This window comes from Brachycentrus maculatus, unplaced genomic scaffold (genome assembly GCF_059751285.1).
Source record: "Brachycentrus maculatus isolate JH-2025_06_01 unplaced genomic scaffold, ASM5975128v1 h1tg000104l, whole genome shotgun sequence".
Classification (NCBI taxonomy): domain Eukaryota; kingdom Metazoa; phylum Arthropoda; class Insecta; order Trichoptera; family Brachycentridae; genus Brachycentrus; species Brachycentrus maculatus.
The window spans coordinates 251,513-268,166 of record NW_028280858.1 but is presented as its reverse complement, the minus strand read 5'-3'; the positions used below and the strand labels follow the sequence as shown (position 1 = coordinate 268,166).

The 16,654-nt window shown below is 33.0% G+C and overlaps 1 protein-coding gene across 1 annotated transcript in view; it reads right to left on the bottom strand.

The window, feature by feature from the left end:
- LOC148310183 (dynein beta chain, ciliary-like) overlaps nt 1–16,654 on the bottom strand; it is a 73,843-nt gene that overhangs the window by 39,875 nt on the left and 17,314 nt on the right. The window contains exons 21-29 of the mRNA XM_088258888.1: nt 11,225–11,365; nt 10,521–10,615; nt 9,970–10,140; nt 9,699–9,868; nt 9,077–9,296; nt 7,570–7,734; nt 7,051–7,224; nt 6,248–6,396; nt 5,009–5,132 (exon numbers count right to left, since the gene is read on the bottom strand). Coding sequence (XP_088115014.1) covers nt 5,009–5,132; nt 6,248–6,396; nt 7,051–7,224; nt 7,570–7,734; nt 9,077–9,296; nt 9,699–9,868; nt 9,970–10,140; nt 10,521–10,615; nt 11,225–11,365 — 1,409 coding nt within the window. The remainder of the gene's footprint in view (nt 1–5,008; nt 5,133–6,247; nt 6,397–7,050; nt 7,225–7,569; nt 7,735–9,076; nt 9,297–9,698; nt 9,869–9,969; nt 10,141–10,520; nt 10,616–11,224; nt 11,366–16,654) is intronic.

The following is a 16,654-nucleotide window of genomic DNA, read 5'->3' as shown; positions in this document are numbered from 1 at the left end:
GCTACCGCTCGGCTACCGTTCTGGAGAACCCGGGTTCGATTCCCAGGGGGGGTAATATGAGTGAATTTTTCACTGTAATATTTATTCAATATTACCCTGGGCTGGTACTTGAAGTGGAGGGCTGATCACCTTTCCTTCATGTGTAAATGATCAAGATAACACTGCGTTTATATGACGCAGTGCCCTATGCACCACTGGGGTGGGGATAAGGGTTTTATTATTATTATTATTATTATTTATTATACTCAAAATTTAGTTTTCAATAGTGATTTAAAGTTATAAAGACTAACAATGAAAAGCAGTTTAATCTATAAACATGTTTTTTATAGCAAAAATAGATGACAATGAATGAAATGTTGACAACTAGAAGCTCACCATCAAAATCTACAAATTATTCCACATTTACAAGATACAACATCTTTAAATTAAATAAAAACATACACTAATAGATGTTCCATTGGTATCAGCAGCAAACATAGTGTCAAATTATTATCAAAATAATAAACAAAACTCATCATTTAAATATCAAAAAATGCAAAGATTTAGTTGCGAGCATAATATGGTCAGTATAAAAGAAAAAATATAAAAAATTCAACTCACCATTTTTTCTGCTTCTAAGTCATTATTGGCTCTCTAATTAATTTGTAAGAAGCATTCAAAGAAAATATGATAAACATTTAGCATCTTCATATACAAACATTGAGATACATTTAAAAAATCAAACACCACAAGAATGTTGAATGGTATATTTATCTAACAAAAGACACACACGAGGTACATGTGCAAAGATGGACAAGCGAAAATAAACACAATCATGATGATTTTGATAGCTACAACACAAAAATAATTAAAATTTAGGAATTAGAGTTAGATAGCTCACAAAATATCTTTTGTATATTAAAAGCATTGTTAATTTTGTGGTATGGTAATATAACATTCTCCTTATCATTCATCGTTCACTTCCTTTATCTTCTTTCTCTCTCTTTTAACCGGATCCACGCGGCTCGCATAAGCGTATGTGTTTTAACAAGACATGCCCCATACGCGGCTGACATAAGTGTTTGTGTTTTCACTTTGCTCCAAGTTTCAAACCTCAGTTCAACTTGGAGGGATTTTTTCATGGTGTGGAACTTTGGATAAAATAATACGTCAATCCTCGGCCTTATGACATCTGTTGAAATATCTGACTAATAATTTGTAACATCACAAGGATAAATAAAACAACAGATTCCTGATTTTTCTTGCGGTCGGTAATTAGTCCGCGCCATAATCATGCCCTATATCTGTCTCACTCTCGACGCTACGCATCGCCAGTGGGTAAGAGTGACACACGATGCGTGCTTTGATTTATTTATGTTACGATCGAATTTGTTTATATTACGATATATTTCAAGAATAATGTGACACACATGTATTATAGAGTACCAAAAAGGCACAATGAATCCCATTGAACGTTTTTGTTTAGGAAAATAAATCGTTTCATAACTAAATACATGATAAAAGTAATCATTTAAAAAACGGCGAAATACAGCCGCGCACGAGCGTCTCTTAAGAACAAAGTTAACGCGTTTAAAAGGTTAAAGAATGATAATAATAATTTTTGTTTTATATAAATAGGGGACTGTAGCAATTTCACTTTAGTCTACATTCAACCTGACAATTTAATGGTTATTACATTCATTCTTTCTGGTCATGAAGTAATGTTTTTAAGTGGTATTACACAAAGTGAACGATGAATGATAAGGAGAGTGTCTCATTATGGGAAAACGTGTCTCATAATTGATGTCATACGGTAGTGAAGTGCACAAAGAAAAACTAATTGATATTATGTTTTGAATATTAAAAGCATTAACTTTGTGGATCATATTGATATATTATTTCGAGAAATAAAAAATAAAAAGACTTTGTGTTTTATTAAGTCATAAAAAAAACCCTGAAGAGGGCAACAGGTTGTTGCCGAAACTAGTTGTTTAATAAAAATGTGAGTGGATCAAAACACAAAGTCTTTTTATTTTTTATTTCTCGAAATAATATACTAATTGATATATTCACAAAATATGTAGGGAAAATCACTATTCTTTTGAGACACAATTTTCTTATACTGATAGTATTTGTGATCCTGTTCAGTATTACTATCCGGAACATCCAAATCAAAATCTTGAAGTGAGTAACCATTTCCGTATTTTTGCAAAGTTTGCAATCCTGCGATTTTGTTTTTTGCTAAATTAGACCTTTTCGTTTTCTTAGCACTATGTTTCCTTGCGAGATGATTGACCGAGTGCGCTCTAGATGGATTGTATGAAGGGTGGATGCTTGGAGACGGTGAGAGATTACTTCCCGTGCTCCCGACAAAGGAATGAGGTGCGGATGAATGACTGAAGAAGGGTGGTTGGCCATTTTTTGACTCTTCTTTTAGCTTTGATGATGTTTTCTAAACATAAATGAATCGGATTAAAAACTAAATAACAGAAAAAATATTTAAATGACATAAATGAAAAGTGATAATATAATGATTTGTTAAAATGTATGGGTGACTGTTTAAACTGATTCAAATGTCTTTTTTAAGTGACATGGTAGTATGTATAGTCTTGATTACTCAAAGGCAAAAAGTGAGGAGCGTTCAGAATTAGTTTAGGAAAATAATAATTTTATGTAATTTTTCTTCACTGGCAACAAATCCCATCGCAATAATTTATCAATGTTTCCACATCATAACTAATTTATTTATTTTCAACTTTCAATTTCAAGAACATCATTATGGGACAACAATATTAAAACCTCTTGTAGATAATGTTTTACTTTTTACAGAATATGGGAGATAACAAGCAACAATGAAATAAGAAAGTTTTTTTTATGTTTGAAATATTTTCCAAACTTATAAAAGTAAGTTTCAGTCATACAGGAGAAAGTGACCAACTAACAAAACGTAAAGAAGGGCCATTTAAGTCACTTTTCCTTGGCAAGAAAATAAACATCATTGCAGTTAGTAATTTTTAACGAGTCAATATATTATACTTCCAAGTTTAAAATCCTTTGGGATTTTTTTCGGGGCAATATTAAGCTAGTAAGATATCAAATAGTCAATGATCACATTTTTGTAAAAAAAAAATGCACTTGGTCACTTTCTCTTGTATGACTATATGTTTTATAAAAAATTACATGGGAAAAATGATGTCCATTTAAACACAAGCATTATTTAGTTAAATTAGTTTGAGCCACTTAATCTCTCGAATCAGTTATTTGAGGGGCTCATTTGTTTTACCTCCAGGCAAACTCTACTGTTTAAATAATAAAACCAGTAATGCTGCATAATGAGACGATGAACTTGTGTTTGGTTGCCAATGTGATGAATTATAGTACAGGATAATTATAAGTGATTTGTTTTTAAATCAGCCCCTGATTTGAACAATTAATTCATCTATGAACTGAAATAATTATTGACAATATTTCCCCAATAAATATTAAAAATATTTAACACTTTTTAAAACAGTCATTTTAAAATTGTCAGTCATGGCCCACCCTAATACTCTTGCTTTTTACCTCTGAGGTTTATATATATATAAAATATTGATACTGAAAAGGCATAACAAAGAATAGATTAAAACATTTAAATATACTACACATTGAACATTGATTTAATACAAGCAAAATGAATTACACTCTAGTAATTTATAGTAATTCTAGTAATAAAACATTGAGAGAGTTTAATTATACACAAAATGAAGGCAAAGCAATAGGTATACTTATGAACATTAATTTGACGATAATTTTAATGTAAACATTCAAAATATGTTTAATGAAGTATATAAATAAGCATGAAGGTATTCTTTCTAGTATTTTATTTTCTAGGTCAATAGAGTTGAACCTTTAACGAAATCTGACTCAACTGCTAGCTCGGGTCATAATTCATGTTATAGAAAAGTCTCACTTGCTCTTGTATACCTTATTCGGGTAATAATGATACCATAAGGTGTATAATTAAGTCTTTTCAAACAATGGGATAGCATTTCAAATGTGTTTAAACAAAACAGTTAAAGTGTATATTTATGATTGTGATATTAGTTTATACAGTTATAATTTGTCATAAATATATTTTTAAAATGATTAGATTATTAAGTGGTTAAGATGTCATATCGCTCACTCCTTTCAACAACATCATATTTCAAAAAAAATTATTTTTCAGGAGATTGTTTTTAAAGTTTAAGAATATAATAAAATGTATTAAAAATAAATATAAAGCCACTTATTGAAGTTTTTACTGACAAAAACAACACTTTCTGCTTTGTAGCAGGTAAATATTAAGTTTAACATTTGCCGCTCTTGCTGGAATATACATAGTACATTTTCTGGGCATTCCGAAAATATGCACAACAGAAAAATTGTCAATTTTTGATATATAACGTTATTGAAAGGAGTGAGCGATATGTAACGATCTATGTCTGTGACACGGTGTACTACAGTACATGTCACAGGCCCATCGTAATGCAAAATATGTATAGTTTTCAAAGTGATGAAGAGCTTAACCTCATCATAAAATTGCTTGTGAAGTACAGATGGGGGCTGGACATGTGGTAGCACTAGAGTTCAGTGTTGCAGCTATCAGCAAGTTGATCTTCCTATATTATCTCTCCAGTATTACTAATTATTTATTTAATATCAACTATACTAGGTTTTTTCAATATTTCAATAAAAAATTCTTTTTACTTTGTAAAATATTATGTTGTAAACAAAATATGGGCTGGCTAAGTATTGCTCCCACCTCTTCGCTAATCGGGAATAAAAATTATTTACATAATATCCAAAATACCAATATTTTAAGCGTTCATACTCAAAAATAAAAATATACAGCTGTAACGTATTACCATAAAGCTTTATGGAAATACGTTATTAAAAAAAATAAAAAATAAATACATGAATAGACCCTATTGCGGGCGAGACCTCTCTTGTAATATAATTTATGACACGATCTAGCAGTTGATTTAAATGTTACTGCAGTGATTCTACTTACTTTAGTTGCGTGCATCAGCTGTATCCAGTGACGATCTCGGATTGCCGGATTCTGTAGTTCAGTTACTGCCCGTAATGATGTCAAAAGATTTTTGATTAGCGCTTCAATGGCTATATATGGCTCCCTAAAATAATTTAATCAACTGAATTAAAGTTATTATATTTTTATCATAGCTAATTTCCTTTAAAAGTTTATTGACATTGATTATCAAGATTATTTTGAGTGAAGGATAGTATCTACAACCTACTAGCATTTTTTTAAAAATAAAGTACTATAAATAAACAATATAAACTCAATTCACAAAAAAATTAAGTTATCTGAATGACAAAGTACAGGATAATTGGCATTAAGTATGAAAGAAATAATATTATGCTTAAAATCAATGAATTGTAAACATATTATAGGATAAAATATTATTCAAACTTAAATTCGGGGAAAAATCACATTTGGTAACAACCGTTTTTACTTAACATGGCAGTCAGTATATTAGAAAAAATATAACTGTCCTCATATATTAAATGATTTCTGCTGTAGCTGTCAATCTGCATGACTTTTTTAAGTATAACTGATTGAACACCTGATCGAACGACATGTTCACTATCGTTAAGTTTATAAAATATTTTTCAAGGAAAATTTAGTTGAAAATCTAATCTAACTATTCCTTTCCCTTCCGGTGCTAAAACAAAACGCGCGTCCCGGTGTTGGGCAGTCACTACACAATAAAAAATTAGCGATTTTAAATCGAAAAAATACGGATATTCATAGCTAATCCCATTGATTATAAATGAAGTAAAAAATTATAATAATTTAGATTTGTTTGCTGAAAACATTAAAAAACTATCTGGCAACGCTCACGAAACAAGCATAGGTCCACTCTTGTCAAAAGCTCAAGAGCTACTGCCCCTAGCTCGTTAGCTAGCCAGAGAACATTGAGCTTTGAGCTCCTCACGCTTGCACAGTGTAAATATGCAAGAGTGAGATGCGAATATACTGTCGCGATTCCCGTACACTCTTCAAGCACTGTTTATACGCAAATTTGTTTCCGATATTCACAAAATACCTCCGATGTACCCGATAAATTCTTATTATTAAATTTTAAATCAATGCATAAATGTTATGGAGGAATACCTAAAATCTTAGCCTTGTATTTATTATATTTATAGAGATATTATGGTTATTAGAAGCAATGTGTACTAGGTACACAACACTGGAAAGGGAGGGTTAAAATAGTGTCCTTACCAAACTCTCATCTCCTTATCCAAAGCGCGCAGGTCCTTGGTAAACCTTTTGCATTCCATGTCCATACTTTCAGCGTCAATTAATTTCCAGGGAGTTTTCTTCCAGTCTTCTATGGCCCATTGAACCAAATAGAAATAGTCCCAGAGTTGCTGTAAACACCAACAATAATAATATTACTATGAAAAATTGCTGAAAAATAATGCTTGCGGGTTGTCATCTATCCAAAATGTAAAATTAAGCAAACCTTATTGTCAAATTGAATTTTAATACCCTCAAGTGTCAACCACCCTTTTTATGTCCGAGACTAAGGGTTTGGTGAAAATATCATTTTCTTGGAATTATTCACTGATTGTATTGAAATTTTGACACTTTGTTGTGTTCGAATACATTTCATACTATAGTATTATTGTTACAAATATTTTATTTTGTCCACAGGTGTTCTTAACTGGGACGGATAAAGCTATATATATTTTTTTAAACAGTCTTTTTTACGGCAATGGTAGCGCCATCTGTTAAAAGTTGTTGCCACATTGTTTTTCTATAGCACAGGTATTTTTACCAGCAAAAAATATTTATGTTTTTTTACCGTAATGGCAGCGCCATCTGTTGAACATTATAGAAACACACGCAAAATTTAATATTGTGTTAATTGACAGCTGCTAAAATATTGTTTGCCCACATTGAAATTAAGCATATTAGAAATGTGTACCATCTCTTTTCTTTCTTTTTTATTTGCCAGACTGAGCCCCAGCAATGCACAGCTACAGATACAGTTAGTTCTGGATATAAATGAAAATACTCACTTTGACCATTTTGAGTTCGCGTCGTGTTGCTAATATGGACTTAGGATCGGGTGAATTGATATCGAATAACTGGCAAGATCCGTCTAGACATGATGCCATTTCTTCAAAATGCAATAACTCATAATGAGTCTTGTCTATCAAATCGTATACATTTTCACAATCCACGTAGAAGAACTGGAACACACATAGTAACTATAAAATAAGTCACTTCAAGATTCTCAGCACTCTAACGGTTAATGGTAAAACGCTTAACAAATGTATTATGTTCTTCTTCTTTATGAGCCCTCTGACTACCGCTGCTAGATATAGGCCTCTTTTCCTTCTTTCCATTTCCTCCGGTCGGTTGCTGCCTGCAGCCAGTTGCTGGTTGCTGCCCACAGCGACTATGTCGCCGGACCATCTCTTTTGGGGTTTCCGACACCTCTTATGTTCTCCCAAGGTCTAATGATTATATAGAGTCAAAATATAAAATTCCATGCTTAATTTCCTACTTAAAATAAAGAATAAGTAAAAAAAAACCTTTTTGGATTTGAACTCATTGCGGTAGAGTTGCATCTGATGGTTAAACAGTATCACTTGCTTTGATATAACCTGAGCGTGCTTTGTCTGCAGGGATCCCACATTGTGCTTTATGATGGCGGCCATTGAAATCAGGTTCTTCCATTTTTCCGGGAGGACCTCCAACTATGACGTTTCAAGAGATTTACTTAGAGCACATAGTGGTGATTTCAAAATACATACACACTACACCTATATAGGAAACCTTTTTATATTGGAAAGCCATATAAAACTCATATTTAACCCCAATGGTGCATAGGGCACTGCATCATATAAACGCAATGTTATCTTGATTGTTAACACATGAAGGAAGGGTGGTCAGCCCTCCGCTTCAGTTACCAGTCCAGGGTAATATTGAATAAATATTGGAGTGAAAATATCACTTGTATTTATTTGACCCCCCCCCCCTGGGAATCAAACCCAGGACCTCCAGAACGGTAGCCGAGGGTGCTGACCATTACACTACGGAGGCAGACAAGGAAGTAAATGTTTAAAATAATAGATAAAAGATTTCATAACTGTGCCGTTAAATGTAAATTTTAAAACTGATATGAAACTCGGTGATCAGGTTCTCAGTTCTACAAGATTTGATCAAGTTTGCTTTGATGTGTTTGGTAAATTGTCGAATTATGTGTTTTTTTTATGATAGCTTAATGAAGTGAGTCTTGAAATATAAATATAATTGTATATATAAGAAAAGGGTAGTAGTTACCAGAGTATACACCGACAGTTTTTTTCTTCCATTCTTTCGGAGGGTAAGCAGAAAATAGAAGAAAACATGTTACTAAAAAATAAAATATACCATTGATACAATCTCATGAAAAAAATGTTTTGACCTGATATTAATACTAAAAATTTATTAGGAATAAAAAAGTGGTATGTTTATTTAACTTGAAGAAATAATTATCAATTATCTTTAACCCTTTGAACCTTTGAACACTCATTGCACAAGTACCCTAACGCTGAGCTCTTGAGTAATTTTTGACCAAAAAATTAAATTTGCCTAAAAATGAAATTTCAATCCAAAATTAATCTGAGTTCATGTTCAAACAAGTTCTCCCCCCTCTCACACTCACGATGACGTCGCAATAAGTCAAAAGTATCGTCTCGATTTTTCTTCGCAGGTCGGTATTCCAGGCTGTATGGTAATGAGGATAGATGTTGAAGCCGGTATTCCGGCGATTAGGGTATATGTGTTACTAAATAAAGCTGGTTTACCGGCCTCTAGGGTTCAAAGAGTTAAAACTGTCAAAATACTGTTTTTATTTATTTATTTTTTACTTTTATGGACTAATCTGCAATGGTAATGATAATGTAAAAATTGTTTATTATTCTTAATATTAAAATATATAAATAAATCCTTGATATCTCCTTCATTTCTTTACGGGTTTCAACGATAATAGTACCAATTGTATTTCAATAGTAAACACCATAACTAAGTGAAGAGATAGTATTTTAAACTTCTTACTTGGTCACAATTTTCCTCTGGAAATTCTACGCCATATATTTTGAGTACTTCAATAATTTCATTGATCGGTTCAAACAACTGATTGGTACCGAACTCTTGTCTGTCCCGAACTTTGATCAAACAAGCCATGACTTTGAGAAGCCCTTCGTAGTCATTCTCGGAGAGTTCTATACTCAGACAATTAACCGACTGCTCGATAAAGTCTTCCATATCATTAAGACTGAAAGAAGAACTTATCTGTACTTTAATTTTGTAAACAGGAATATTTGAAAGAAACATAAATAAGATACGAAAAAAAAAGGTAAATTTTCAAGGAAAACTCTAAATATTTTTTTATTAATTTTAACTAACTAACTAACTAACTAAGAGATAGAATAGAACGCCACACCACTCTGTCTTTGAAAACATTCTTCGCCTCTTCCACATTCATGCATCTCCTCATACATACCCACCGATTGTTACGACTCTTAACCTGACCACTTTCAAGTATTTGGCATACCTGATCGCGCCATGTTTTTCTCGGTCTTCCTATTTTAGTATATTAGTATTAAATAAAATATTAAAGCAAGCCTGAACGCAGCGATAGTAAAAGGAAGGAACTTGACATGAAAAATAGAATCACCTGTCGAGTACAAACTGAAGGAGATTCTGCTTGAACATATTTCCCCACTTGCAGATCAAGTTGAGAAGCGCCTGACGTAAGTGCTTCATGTTGAGCTGCAGCCACCCATTAAACAGACGACATATCGGGAGCTTCTCGCATTCTTTATACAAGTCTTCAAACACCTCAATCTATAAGATGCATCACAAATTCATAGGCATTAAGATAGGAGGATAAATATATAACAAACAAAAAGTTACTTAAACGACATATCAAAATCTCAAGTAATTACTTGGTCTTTGAAGATTTCCAGTGAGGGCCTCGGAGCCGTTTGATCATCGTCAGTATCGTCCGATTCTATCTCCTCCAAAACTTCCTTTGTGATCACTTTGCCGTATTTTAGAAACAGATCCAAAAATTCGACGCGATCATCTAACCAAAGGTAGGAATACTTGTCGTAAATCTGAATCAAAAAATGTAAAATTGATTCTGAGAAAAAGCGCGTGTTAAACCAAAACTCAAATATTGATGTATAGGTCGTGGGTTAAACGTTAAAAATAATTTCGCTTATGTTTTAGAATATTCTGTTTTCTAAATATTTTTTTTGTATTTTTTTTTAAAAGAACCCACTCCGAAGAGAAAGGGAGTGCAATAATTGATATTGTATAAATATTGTATCAATATTGTATCAATATCAATTATTGTACTCCCGGAAAGGTTAAAAAAAACATCAGTATTCTGACCGAATACAAAAGTAAATGTTTTGAAATTTTAAAAATATTATTAAATTTTCTTATTCAATATTATTCATTAGAAATTGTATACTATATTTGATATTCTTACCCGAATGTATCTTGATATATCTTCGACAGTATAATTTACAGTCTCTGTGATTTCTTTCATTATCGTTTTGATATTGTTATTAGTATCCGCTTCAACTGCAATAATAAATAATAATAATAAAACCCTTATCCGCACCCCAATGGTGCATAGGGCACTGCGTCATATAAACGCAGTGTTATCTTGATCGTTTTACACATAAAGGAAAGGTTATCAGCCCTCCGCTTCAGGTACCAGTCCAGGGTAATATTGAATAAATATTACAGTGAAAAAATCACTTATATTTATTTTACCCCCCTTGGGAATCGAACCCGGGACCTCTAGAACGGTAGCCAAGCGTGCTGACCATTACACTACGGAGGCGGACAAACTCTGCAAAGTATACTAAATCAATATAGGAAATGATTTTAACTTAAAAAAATTAAGATAAAAAAACCTTTATATTTTCTGTTTATGAGAAATCTGCAGTTTTCGAAACTAGTCGTATTTATATTAATAACTCAAGAAAGTGGTCTTACAAAATTGTTTTTTACTAAATATGTTAAAACATACACAATATATAGAAAGTTAATGCCAAATCAATAAATAAAGAATAACTTGTTTAAATATTATTTAAAAACAGTATTTGAACAAGTTATTTTAAATTATATTTGATTTTATTCTATTGCACAGGCTTTCTGTCATTGATACAAATAAAGATTTTATACCCCGATAATTGTCTTCTCCTACATCATTAGCAATTCTCTTGAATAGTTGGGCTTGTGTCAAGATATCGTGAATCATATGATCAATTACATTTTGCAAACATTCTTCTTCGTCCTCATCCAGTGATGGTGTGAAAACTAAATCTTTAGGGAAAAGTCACAAGAAAAAAAAATTTGAAAGAAATAATAGAGCAAATTTTCGCACAATTAATAATACTTTTAATAATAATTTAAAAAAACATACTGTACATATAAAAAAACAACAACAAAAATGCTAAAAATATATTAAAATAATATTCGTTGGCAGAAATATTATTAACCTTGAAATCATATTACACTTTAATGCACAGTTCATAAGTATTAGCATTTTATGTATAAATTTTATAACAATCATGCATCTACCTACGTACATATAAAAAAAACAACAACAAAAATGCTATAAAGACATTAAAATAATATTCATTAGCAGAAATATCATAGACCTTGAAATCTATTACACTATACTGCACTGTTCATTAGTATCAGTATTTTATGTTTAAATTTTATAACAATCATGCATCTACCTACGTGCATATTAAAAAAAAACATATAACACTATAACGCACTGTCCATTAGTATCAGTATTTTATGTTTTAAGTTTTATAACAATCATGCATTTATCTATGTACATATAATAAATAAAAAACAACTAAAAATGTTATAAATATTAATTCATTCAAACCCTTATCCCCACCCCAATGGTGCATAGGGCACTGCATCATATAAGCAAAGTGTTATCTTGATCGTTAACACATGAAGGAAAGGTGATCAGCCCTGCGGTTCAGGCACCAGTCCAGGGTAAGCAATTGAATAAATATTTGAGTGAAAAAATCACCCTATATTTATTTGATCCCCCCCTGGGAATCAAACCCGGGACCTCCAGAACGGTAGCCGAGCGTGCTAACCATTGCACTACGGAGTCGGACAAAAGATAAAGCGGATATAGATATTAAAATCATGTTAATTAGCAGAAAAATTATAGACCTTGAAATCATATTACATTATACTGCACTGTTCATTAGTATCAGTATTTTATGTCTAAGTTTTATAACAATCATGCATTTATCTATGTACATATAATAAATTAAAAAACAACAAAATATGCTACAAAGATATTAAAATCGTGTTAATTATCGAATGTTAGGGATCTGGGCGTTAGATTTGTGAGCACCCTGACATTTCACGATCATATAGAGGCAGTCAGTGGTAATGCATTGAAAATGCTAGGATTTGTTCTGCGTACTGCCAGGGTTTTCGAAAATACCCGCGTGCTGAGAACTCTTTATAACTCCTTGGTGCAAGGTAGACTCGAGAGCGGCTCGATGATATGGGGGCCACACGAGCTTAAGTACTCTCTTATGGTAGAGAAAGTCCAAAAGAAGTTTTTGAGGCATCTCTACATGAGAGAGTACGGCTATTATCCTTGGCTCTACCCGACCAAGTTTCTCCAGGGTATGCTTGGCTACAATAGTTTAGAGACTAGAAGGAATGTGTATTTGATTACGCATTTTTATCGATTGTTGCGCGGTATGATCGATAATCCTGAAATTATCCGGAGCATTGGTCTGTATGTTCCCGATAGTTACCTAAGACAGCGTCGGCATAGATTGTTTCACATTCCTATACACAGGACCAACCTGCCGATGGTTATGCCTGTAGGAAGAGCTACCGCTATGTTGAACAATATCAAATTGGATATTGATCTGTTCCATGTGTCCGAGGGAGTTTTCCGAAGCGGGATTCTTCTACACCTTTAAGTCTTATTGCTTACTTTTATTATAATATATACGCCTTGAATATTGTTTGTAATTTATGTATTATTTTTTTATTAAATAAATTGAATTGAATTGAATTGAATTGAATTGAATTAGCAGAAAAAAATATATAGACCTTGAAATCATATTGCACTATAATGCACTGTCCATTAGTATCAGAATTTTATGTTAAAGTTTTATAATAATTATGTATTTACCTACATACATATTAAAAAAAAAAACAACAAAAATTCTATAAAGATATTAAAATAATATTCATTAGCAGAAAAATTATAGACCTTGAAATCATATTACACTATAACGCACTGTCTATTAGTATCAGTATTTTATGTTTAAGTTTTATAACAATCATGCATTTATCTATGTTTATACATATAATATATTTAAAAACCAACAAAAAAAGCAATAAAGATATTAAAACCATGTTAATAGGCAGAAAAATTATAGACCTTGAAATCATATTGCACTAAATGCACTGTTCAGTAGTATCAGTTTAAGCTTTATAACAATCATGCATTTATCGATGTACATAAAAAAACAACAACAAAAAATGCTATAAAGACATTAAAACCATGTTAATTCGCAGAAAAAATATAGACCTCAAAATTATATTGCACTATAATGCACTGTCCATACATATCAGCATTTTATGTTCAAGTTTTTAATTATCATGCATTTATCTACTATACACATATAATTTTTTTTATATATTTTCCAAAAAAAGGGTTTAGTGGTGCAGAAATTGTTTTTTTTTTAAACTGTAAATGATTGTGATAAATAGTGTGGTATGAGGTTATCGATGTACAAAAAAAACAACAAAAAAAATGGTACGAAGATATTAAAATTATGATAATTGTCAGAAAAATTATAGACCTCCAAATTATATTGCACTATAATGCACTGTCCATACATATCAGCATTTTATGTTCAAGTTTTTAACTATCATGCATTTATCTACTATACACATATAAAAAAAATTGTATATATTTTCCAAAAAAAGGATTTAGTGGTGCAGAATTTTTTTTTTTAAAACTGTAAATGATTGTGATAAATAGTGTGGTATGAGGTTATCGATGTACAAAAAAAACAACAAAAAAAATGGTACGAAGATATTAAAATTATGATAATTGTCAAAAAAATTATAGACCTCCAAATTATATTGCACTATAATGCACTGTCCATACATATCAGCATTTTATGTTTAAGTTTTATAACTATCAAGCATTTATCCATATACATTTTTTAAAAATATTTTCCAAAAAAAGGATTTAGTGGTGCGGAAATTGTTTTTTTTTTAATCTATAAATGATTCTGTAAATGATAAATAGTGTGGTATGAGGTATTAACATTTTTGTACTATAATCATGTATATATTATAAATATGTAATATTAAAAAAATATATATTTCTATTATTTTGACATTCATCAGGGTTTTAAATGAGATAAATCGGAGCGGAAGTCCCAGCTCACAAGTGAATGTTGTAAAAAAAGGGCTGCCCTTTCTCTGTAACTTGTTATGCAAAATGTCGCTCGCTAAGGGAACAACGGCGAAGAGACCCTGAGGCTAATGGCACAAGTTCACTTCCCAGGCTCGAATGCCACCCCTGAATCTGACAATCCACAGGCCCAAACTACAAATAAGTCCAAACCGGACATTGTGGACTGGAGGAGAGCGTCAGAGATTTTCAGACCCAATCAGGTTTCATGGGCTATTAGTAGCTTTCAACCATACAAATCTGAAGGGGAGGATGGCATTTTCTCTGCCTTACTGCAGCAAGGGGAAAAAAGTATTCTGCCAGTAATAATTAAAATCTTCAGAGCAAGCTTTGCGTGGGGATATATACCATCCGACTGGACTAGGGTTAGGGTAACGTACACACTCAAGCTGGGGACAAAGATAAGTCACAGCCTAAATCCTACAGGCCAATTAGCCTTACCTCCTTCCTACTCAAGGCAATGGAGAAAGTGCTAAACCTATATATAAGGGAAAAATATCTCAAGATAAAACCCCTACATGTTAACCCCATACAACACGTCTATCAAACAGGTAAGTCTACGGAATCCGCTCTGCTCGAATTAACAGACAGACTGGAGAAAGCCATAGAGGACAAAGAAATTGCCCTAATTGCGCATTCTTAGATATTCAGGGAGCTTTTGATAACACATCAACGGAAGTCATACTCAAAAGCATGACTGAAAGGAACATCGACCAAACGATACTTAACTGGATCGAGGCAATGCTTTCAAATAGAATTGTCAAGACGACACTCTTAGACAAAACTTTAGCTGCTCGAATAGGGAGAGGATGCCCACAAGGAGGGGTATTGTCACCTCTGTTATGGTCCATCGTAGTCGACAGCCTTTTGTGGAAGTTAAACAATGCCTTCTTTAACACACAAGGCTATGCGGATGATCTGGTGATTACGGTTGTAGGAAAATTCCAAGGCACCGTATCCAGCCAAATGCAAAAAGCCCTAAAATTGGCGGAAAACTGGTGTAAAGACTACGGTCTCTCAGTGAACGCTAACAAAACTGTTGTAGTACCCTTTACCAATAAAAGGAAGCTGGATGAACTGAAGGCACCGGCTCTCTTTGGGAAAACTATAACATTTTCCAAAGAACAAAGTGAATGGTGCACTGAAATCAGTTATAGCAAATAAAAACCTATCAGCGGAAGCTAAACTGGCAGTGCACAACGGAGTCCTGGTTCCAACTCTGATGTATGGAAGTGAAACATGGAGTTGGCAAAAGAAGGATGAAAGTAGACTGAATGCAGTCGAAATGCGATCTCTCAGAAGAATGTTCGACAAAACGATGTATGATAGATGTACGAATAGTGAAATAAGGAAGGAATGCAAAGCTGAGATAAACATTATCGATAAAATTAAGCAAGGTGTGTTGAGATGGTTTGGACATGTAGAACGAATGAGTGAGGAAAGAACGGTAAAACAAATTTATGAGGCGAATGTTAGCGGGAAAAGAAGCAGAGAAAGACCGAGAAAAACATGGCACGACCAGGTATGCCAAATACTTGAAAGTGGTCAGGTTAGGAGTCGTAACAATCGGCGGGTATGTATGAGGAGATGCATGAATGTGGAAGAGGCGAAGAATGTTTACAAGGACAGAGTGGTGTGGCGCTCTATTCTCTCTGCCTACCCCTGCGGAGAAGTGGCGTGATGGTTAGTTAGTTAGTTAGTTAGTTTTCCAAAGAAGCCAAATATCTAGGTATAATTCTGGATCAACGGCTGACATGGAACCCACACCTGGAGCAAATTGCTCTAGGTACAAGCTTTCGGATAGCTGGGTTGAAATGGGGCCTTCATCCAAGGCAAGCCCTTTGGCTCTACATAGCCATGGTTAGACCACTGTTTTTCAGGCTGAAATGAGCGCAATCATGGAGTGTGCTCACATGAACCTATACCAATCATACTATAACAAATATATGAATGAATAGAGGCTCTAAACCGCCTGGGCGAGAGAAACGCAGTAAGGCTGGTTTGGGTGCCCGGGTATTGTGGTGTCATGGGCAATGAAGCTGCCGATAAACTTGCAATAACTGGTGCTGAGAGGCCACCAATAGGCCCTGAGCCCATATGCGGACTGACACTCAGCACTATCA